The 9,403-nt window shown below is 38.6% G+C and overlaps 1 protein-coding gene across 1 annotated transcript; it reads right to left on the bottom strand.

Moving 5' to 3' along the window:
- Positions 1-869: 869 nt before the first annotated feature.
- On the bottom strand, positions 870-9,370 carry LOC149282515 (ankyrin repeat and SOCS box protein 4-like). Its single transcript, XM_089498120.1, has 5 exons — positions 9,193-9,370; positions 4,114-4,413; positions 2,693-3,183; positions 1,514-1,627; positions 870-1,058 (listed from the first exon to the last, which is right to left on the bottom strand). The coding sequence occupies exons 1-5, from the start codon at positions 9,368-9,370 to the stop codon at positions 870-872; spliced, it is 1,272 nt and encodes a 423-aa protein (XP_089354246.1).
- Positions 9,371-9,403: the final 33 nt, after the last annotated feature.

The following is a 9,403-nucleotide window of genomic DNA, read 5'->3' as shown; positions in this document are numbered from 1 at the left end:
AAGAGGCACAACCACAACTCAGAAAGGCCGAAACTGGAATGTCCATTTAATTATAAGTGTACAACATTACAACTTTGTAAGAATAGTATTTACGTTTTTCACATTAACACGGATTAGCATTTTAAAATAATGGATGGAAAACACTTTATATTAAAGAAATATCATTACCGGCCAAATTCTACATACCATATTTTAAAATAATTCAATAATTATAATGAAACAGTCCAGTCTAGTAGACTAGAGTAGATTAAAACTGCTTAAACACTGCTTAAAAATAGGCTACATTGTCTCATGAAATAACGAATAGAGTATTTCTTTCTGCATTTCAAGCATATGCATACAAGAGTATGAGTTTTTTTTATTTTTTAATGTTAAGTGATTTATATTATCCTATATAAAAGATTCTTGGGCAAACAGGCGGTTCTCTACATTCGGCCCATCTAGTCTACCCGTTTTTCCTTATGTAAAGACTCAAACCTCAATCGGCCCTTGGTCTTATCTTACATTCCAGATAGTCAAATGACTATCCCATGCATGTCTAAATCCCTCACTGTATTAGCCTCAACCACTTCTCCTGGGAGGCTGTTCCACTTATCTATCATCCTCTCAGTAACCTAAAGGGTAGCTGTCTATTGGCACACATAGTAAAGCAAAAATTTCTTTTACCTAGGCTGCAGGAAAGACAACTTTGCTCATAAAGGTAAAAACAGAGAGATGCAAGTCTCTTAAGTTGAAATAAATGTTCTGGCATTTAATAATAATAATAGATTAAAGCTCTCTGTGTCCTCGTCTTACCTTGCTTCTTCTCGTCTGGTGTGTCTGTCTTGTGCGTCATGAGCATAATAATATGTCTACATGGTCTGGCTTGGTCAGTAGATTCTTCCTTGTGGCTCAAGAAGAAGATACTTCTTTAAAGTAGCAGGTAATGGAAGCTGTGGGATACATTGGTGAGAATTCTTCCATAGGACCGCACGGATTGCACACCTGGCCAAGTGCATGAGGGACCTGGGGGAGTTACTGCAGGCTTCAAAGAGAGATTCATAGAAGTCCTGGTGTCTCTGTAATACACACATAAAGTGCACATGATATTCAGATAGAGAATGCTGGAGTCCTGTAAGTACCAATGTGTTAATGCCCTGAAGGAATGAATGGCTAAACCACCAAAAATACTCGATATTAACCAAAGGAGCATGGAAACTATTTATATGTGCTGTGTTAACATTTTATTATTATTCTTTTTATTATTCTTTAACATAAAAAACTTCCATACGATGCGTTAAAACGGAATTGGCTTTAGTAAAGGATAGGATGAATTTTGCTATTATGGTCTGACATTTACTTATTATTATTATTATTATTATAAGTGAATAAGTAAACTGTGGAGCGGCGTTATGAGGTCTTATAGTTTGAATGGACCACATGTGTACACAGATGAGCAATAAATACTTTCAGGGTGTATAGACTTCTTGATACTTACAGGTCATTTGTTTCTCAGGTACAGACAAATTATTACCTGGAATACATCGTCTGGAATTGCTTTTCTCCACCTTTCTGTTGATTTAATGTATTCGTAAGCATTCACCATAACTTCAACTGCCTTTGGGTAGGAACTGCATTCTTGGATCACCTGGAAATACAACACTTGCCTTTTAATATTAAATATATTGTTATAATATATGCAATATGGAATATGCACAAACCAAATAAATATAAATCAACAAGAACGAATAATGTTTATCTTGTAAATTATACAATTATACAATTTCTATGTATACTATGGGTTTTTCATATCTTGAATAATTATTAAACCTATAGCTGGTGCTTTTTGTCAGTCAATTACACATTGTTTTGGAGAAAAAGTTCACCTCCGGAAAGCTGAAATCTATACCTCAATTATATTTCACTCATCAATTACCTGTCCTAAACTTATCTCCCCTTCTTCTTTCAACCAAAGGCTGCTTGAACCAATCCACAACAATCAGCAACTTAACAATAGGGTAACTTATTGAGGAGGGATAATCACGGAGATACAAAGAGAACTAGGTAAAGATAACTGCTTCCAATGTTACACATAGAATGTCCCCTTTTATGTATATTCCCACCATAAACCCTTTTCCTGGTGATTAGTGTACAGGGACATATAGATCTCCCTTTACTGGGTAATGAGAGTAAGTGCAGAAGAGGTGTATGACATCATAGCCAGGCATTTTCTGTCATTCATTACACTAGGTGCCTTTTGCTAAATGTCAACATGCTTTGTAAGATTGTACAGCTAGTTTTAATTTTGTTGTAAAGAGTAGACCATGTATCAGGTGTTTTTTGGCCACTATATTCCAAACCTGGCCAGAATTCCCTTAAAACGGATTACACATGTGCCTAGGAAGCAAGTTTCTAAGGATCATCATGGGAGACAATGCATGAGGGCTTGATGGTAGTTCCATCATCTCCTTCATACACATTATCATGTTTTGACCACAACCCATCAATTTGAAGTACTTTTTCACCATTTTTTGTATTCATGCCCATAGACCAATTGTATAGCTCTTATTATATATACCGGTAATATTATTTTATTAAGGAATCACTTAGTTTTCTTAGTTGTAAGGTCATTTGTGATAAAAATCATCCACTTATATGGTTGGGCTAATCACCCTGACCTCGGATTAGATCCCTTTAAATATAATCATCCCACCTTGTGAAACTGTGGGGGGTAAATCCTCGCTGCCCCGTGATTTAACAGTAACTGGTAGCAGATTTCTGGCTGAGCAGCTGCACGGACAGAAGTCACTTTTAATACATATTGTAGCGGTGCACATCCATTAACATCCATGGTGTTGGCCCCAGCGCCCGCTTCAAGCAGCATATGCATGAGCACATGGTCGCAATTCCAAGCAGCCTTATGGAGGGGCGATTTAAAATCTTCATCGCGACAGTTGACTTCAGCATTATAGTCAAGTAACATCCTACAGATAATGTGATGCCTGGTGCTGTATTTCTGTTCCTTGATATTGAGTGCCCAGTAAGCCGCAGTTGCTAGTGGAGTTTCCAGGCTAGCATTGACGCTGTGAACCAAGGCTCCATGACTTACGTAAAAGGCTACAAGTTCAGGGATTCCCAGCCGGCAAACAGTGTGAAGTGGGGTTTCCTCCATTTGATTGTTGGTTGCTAAGTTTATATTTGCTCCTATAGAAAAAATAATAAAAAATTATTAGTATCACGGACATTCTGTAACTGCAGGAACCTATCTGCCACAATGTTTGGCACCATCTTTGTAACAGGGCAGCAAACTCCAGACCTTGATACTGGCAATTATGCTGCAATTTTTGGATATGCAGATTGAGTACAGGCATCTCAATTGAAAATTCACTAAATTACGATTTTATAGGCAGGGATACAAAGAATTCCTTGGCCTCTTTGTGTCTCTCGAGGGATGGAGATTTACAGTGCCACATTATAACCAGCTAGTGCCAGGGGCCAAAGGGCAATCCATCCTAGCTTGCCTAGGGGCAGATGACAGTAAGGTGGCATGAAATCTAGAATTAACAAGGGCACCAATTTTCCTTGAACTTTGTCTGATGGGTGCTGCTATCTTCCATCCAAATAGTCCATTCACCTCCATTGAATTGGGTTAAACAAGCAAAATATATGTTTTACCAACTAATGCATTGTATGTTGAGGACATTATTTAATCAAGATGCTTTTTGAGCACTGTCCTGCTGGGTTGGGTAGCTGCTGAATCATGGGCCAGTTAAGGAGATCCTTTGATCTCATCTGACCGGCCCAGAGAGCTGGAAACTCTTTGCTGCATAGACCTCCATCATTAAGTTTTAAAGCAGAGCTCTGTGAGGTGGATCTTCCTATAAGGCAGAGGCCATGGCCCTGACCCCAGTCCACTTCCCACAGGGGCCTGTCCATTTCCAGGCCTAGCCGCTGCTCCAACACAGGTTGGGTACCTGAAGTGTTGGGGGTTATGAAACAGACATACAATCTGCTGCATGTATAGACTAAAGATTGTTGTTAAAGAGTAATCTGCAAGACAAAAGGACTGTTGCCAGAATATAAGACATTTGTTGAGTTGATTTACTGTCATTTTGCCTGATTTAGATGTCTTACCGCTCCAGACCAACTCTTTGGCACACCTTATGGACTCTTTGGTTGTACAGTAGTGTAATGGAGTAAGTCCACTAATTGAAAAACTATTCAGCTTGGCTCCATGGTTTATGAGAATCTTGACGCAGTCTATATTGGCAATGTCACAAGCAACATGCAGGGGGGTCTTCCCATTGGGTTTAGTATTGATAGATGCATTGTGTTCTAGCAAAACCATGATGCTTTCCAGGTGTCCAAACATAACAGTGATGTGTAATCCCGTAGCCCAGGACGATGCTAATTTATAGCTGGGCATCCAATAACCTGAAAGGAAAACCAGATTTTATTATAGAAGAAAATTTGCCAATTTATGTTCAGTTATTCAGAACAGTTATGCAACCTTTAACTAGTCAATGGGGTTGATGTATCCTCTAGATTGTAAGCTTGTGAGCCGGGCCCTCTTCACCTAATGTATCAGTTTGTCTTAGTCTGTCAATTCTAGTTTTGTCATACCCCTTGAATGTATGGATTGTAAGAAGTGCTGCATAAAATGTTGCTGTTATATCAATAAAAGTTAATAATAATAATTATTATTATTATATAAAGGATTAGGGCAGGGGTGTCCAAGTTTTTTCTGCAGTGGGTCACTTCATCAGAATTGTATACGTGCGCGGGCTGCACTCATTTTTCACTGTGAGAAAATATGGCCTTTAATAAAATATGCTGATTAAAATAAAGTAAATGACACAAAACCTTTATTTTTCCTCTCTGTGATTTCTGGGCCTAGAAAGGTTTGTGACTACAAATACAGTATAATTTAAAATGAAATACTTCTATTTATTCTAGGGGTGCACCAAAATGAAAATTCTGGACCAAAACATTCACAGTTCACTTAGCCAAAACCAAAAATGACCCCCCACCTTTATAAATAATAATAAAAACTAAAATGTTTTATAAAAGTAGGTAACACACCACAATTGGACAAACAAATTAGCAATATGACTTGGCATGATAGGAGTATGATTGCTAACATGCTGGTTCCTAGGCATGATGGGACTGTGCTTGCTGTGATTGGTGTTAGCAATCACACTCCTATCATACCAAGTCAGCCAGTACATGCTGGTACAGGGTGGCTGTAAGTGATGCGTAGACCCCATACTGCTGGCAGCATCAATACACAAGGGGGGCAGCTAGCTAGGTTTCAGCATGTACTGGCTGACTTGGCATGATAGGAGTGTGATTGCTAACAGCAATCAAAGTCCCATCATGCCTAGGTTCCAGCACTTACACATCCATGCTATCACACACACTCATTCATTCATATACTCATTCATTCACAGATTCATTCCCTCAATCACGCATACGCATTCAAACACCACCCTTTCCTGCACTGCAGCTCCTCGATGGCACTCACAGACTTCAGCAGAGGGCACAGCCTCCCTCTGCGTTCTCTGGTACTGCACAGAGGAAGCGGGACTGGAGCAGAGTCATGTGATGTCACGTGAACTCTGCTAGGTTCCACTTCCTCTATGCAGTACAGAAGACCCTCCCACAGGTAAGTAGCAGGGCTCGAGTTGCCCTGGCTGCCGATCTTACGCGGGCCGCATGTTGGACGCCCCTGGATTAGGGTGTTAGGTTTATCACCATAACAAGACATTGAATGTTGCTACTCTATTGGTTGCTATAGTTTCCAAATGTTGCACCAGAATCACTTTTTATACATAACCCCCACTGTGTATAGCCACATCCTACATTACCAGCACAGGCTCATGCAAGAGTTAAAGGGGGTCTAATGAGACCTATCGATGCCCATGCGCAGAATGTGCTCCTACTGAGACAGCATTTCTGGCACCTATTGGCTGCTTCATGCAAAATCAGCATAACAACCTGACCAGAGGCTGGGGCACCGGTGTGCTCTAAAGGTAAGTACTTTCATTTATTTGCTTCGTTTTTTATATGGTACACTTTAAAGAACAGGCATATTAAAAGTGAGAGTCTTTCTTTTTCCCAAGTATTGGACCTAGCCAGCTTCCCTCTTCCATCTGCAGAGGTTTTATATATAAACAGCCTGTACCCAGATACATTAGGAATCCACGGACCTGTATCCCCCATGTATGTGCTGTCACACAGAGGCAGAGAAAGCGTGGTGGGGTTATGTGACAGGGAAGAAAAATGTTGCAAAAAAGGCCATATGTCTATGTTCCACTTAACAATATTGGGACGCAGGTGGGCACAGTTCCAAAAAAAAAAACCTTCCCATCTTCTCCTCTGTTGCCCAACACATAGTGCCCAACTGGACGCAGTGCATGTAAACCAAACTGCACAGATTCAGGACTGCGGGGAGCAATGCGACAGAATTTGGGGAAATAGCTGGTTTTACCTTAGTTTTTAACTTTTTTACTTTGTAGACATGACTACAACCTAATCCTGCCTGTGTATCCTGCCTCACATTGAAAGTAAAAGGTTAAGTATGGCAATGTCTTGTCATACCACAACAGTGGCATAACTTAAAGTCCATTGTAAGCTCCAGATTTTGGCAAGCAATGTCATATATGTCGCACATTTGTGCTTTGTAAGAATCCACAGTCAGCGTCTGAGAATTTTCCTAACATTAAAATAAGATTCATGCACATTCCTAAAAGGATTTTTCTTTAATGTTACATTTTGGTGTATAAAGAATGTTATTTACAAAGTTATATTGATATTATTTTTTTGTGCTTTTTTAAGTATTTAAAAAAGCCAGCACTCATGGTCTTCAATAGTACTTAGCTTTTATTGCAAGACGCTAACAGCCAAGCACCAGGCACCATTTTGTAAATAGGGAAACTAGTATTTGTCACCATATTTATGTTTTGGTAGGAGTGCAGGGCTATTTGTTATATATATATATATATATATATATATATATATATATATATATATATATATATATATATATTTATATTAGACTTTGGCGCATTTCTGTGTTTCTTTTCGGGGGAAACATTTCTTCATAGTCGACGAAATTTGTCCGCCTCTGTTTTAAGTTCAGGCGAAATCCGTCCATCCCATTCACCCGTACAGGTTGCCATGGAAACAAGTTGAGTTAAAGGACAACTGTAGTGAGGAAAAAAAATGTTTCTTGAAAATCCTTTAAACTCTAATAACATCCGAGCTGTTCAGTTATTCACATGTAACAAAGTAACTTTGAGAAAATTAGCATAAAGCAGCAGCATAACGTGTCTAACAGAGAAAATATTCCTGCACATATTTATAATACTAAATAAATAAAACAAGTCCTTTTAGGTGCAACACGGGTGCAGGTGCAATTTAAGTCCATCATTTTGAAATATGGGTGCAATAGAAGATTCTGTCGGTGCAAAGAGATATTCCCCGGCTGATGATGCTTTATGCTAATTTCTTACATGTGAATAGTTGAGCAGATGAGTTTTACAGCAGCTCTGATGTTATTAGAGTTTAAATGAGTTTACGAATCATTCCCCCCCATTACAGTTCTTTAAAAATGGTGAGATTCTCCCCTTTTTAGTGTAACGAAGATTGTCGTTCATTATGTGATTATATGGCCTTCTTGGGAAATAAAACTGGAGTTTGAAAAAAGTTATGCACTTGTAATATATACCTTATACCTTGTAATATTTGCCCTATAATGGCAAAAATAGATGACAATCTATATAGGGTATAGGGTAGTTAATGAATGTTTTAGGGAATTTCTTCCACATTGGCTCTAGCTGTGTAAAAAGAGATATTTACAAAGTCTGCTTAATATGTTAAATCTTTACTCATACCATGTTCACTTAGAACTACCATAGCCAAATTTACACATTCCATCAAGAGCCTTACCTTAAAGTTACACCAACCCTGTTGGTTAACCTCATGATTGCCATCAGGGTTTATATTATTCTCACATGTTACAACATTCTCACCTACACTTCTCCAAATCCAGTACGTATCTCCAGCCAGAGGGGCTGAGTTGAACATGTATAAGGCATAGTGCTTTCAAAACATCTTCCCATATTGACTATGCATTAAGTGGAGGCAACTCTGTCTGTCATGAAGCATAAGCTCACTGGTGAATGTGTAAGTATGTGTTAATGTGAGAGTATGTGTAAGGGTGTGTTTTTACCATGAGGCAACATTAAATTGTGTTACATGACCCTACTGCCTTCACTCCTCTCTGAGTTTTGGAAAACTTTTGGACTGACCCGCATTGCAACGGTGGGTACCAATTGAATTACATCTGGCAGTTGAAGAGTAGATGTACACTCCTGTGTGCACTTGCCTTTAACAGTACGGTAATTGAGTTTAGACCCATCTATAAATTTCTAGACCTTGTTTTTGGTTGTCTAGAAAACATGACTAAAATGTATCAATTTTACTTGTGCTCATTTTGTAGAGAACCTAATAAATGCCTTTAAAATGATTATTTTTCATTGTCATTCATTTTTCAGCTGTCATTGTCTAGGTCCTACCCCTGGGAATGGGAGTTTAGAGATATCATTGAATCACAAACCATGCATTTTTTACTTCTGTTAAGTCATTTTACTAGTTTAGGTGGGTCATAGAATCAGACCCACAATCACTGTGAATACATTTGATATCCAGAATTGACTATAATTGTACTAAAATCTAGGGGCTAAATAACATCGTAATAAAAATCATTATAGTGTCATCTAACAAAGTAACCCAAATAATACTTGCCTAACACCTCAATCTATCAAGCACACCAACCACATCTTTCAGGTATGTTTTTGGGTTTGTATTAACAATTTATACAGGTTTGGTCTGTAATAAATTCTACAATACATTGCTGGTTTGTCCCTTTTCTTTTTAGCACATGCTGGCTCACCATATGATGGTATATTTAGGTTGATCTGGAAAGATATCAATGTTCACAGCCAGAGACTGAATTGCAAGTGGAGCAAAATTTGATACTTTTTATTACTCATCAATCCTGCTGCAGTCCATCACATGGAATAGAATAACCCGTGTAACCCTTAATATTAAAAAGCACTTCTGTATGTGATGCTTTCTGAATATACTATGGCATGTTGTGTACACTCCAGAATCAACGGGGACGGCTGATAATGTCATGCTGGATCATACCTGGTTTGTAGGAGGCCAGAGTTAAGTTCTCATCTTCTACTTCAAAGATGGTGTCCACATCAATTTCCCCTTGAGATAGCAAATTTTCCAGCGTTACAAAATCATTTTCTTTCAGAGTCTGCAGAAAGCTTTCTTTAAGTAGCTGTTTAGACAGAGTGCGAGTGCATCTCTTGTCCATGTCCTTGTCCATGTCTGCTGTTTTACAGCGTCC

This window comes from Sceloporus occidentalis, unplaced genomic scaffold, assembly GCF_023333645.1.
Source record: "Sceloporus occidentalis isolate IW3139 unplaced genomic scaffold, rSceOcc1.0.p SCAF_113, whole genome shotgun sequence".
Lineage (NCBI taxonomy): Eukaryota > Metazoa > Chordata > Lepidosauria > Squamata > Phrynosomatidae > Sceloporus > Sceloporus occidentalis.
This window is presented reverse-complemented; position numbering and strand designations above follow the sequence as displayed.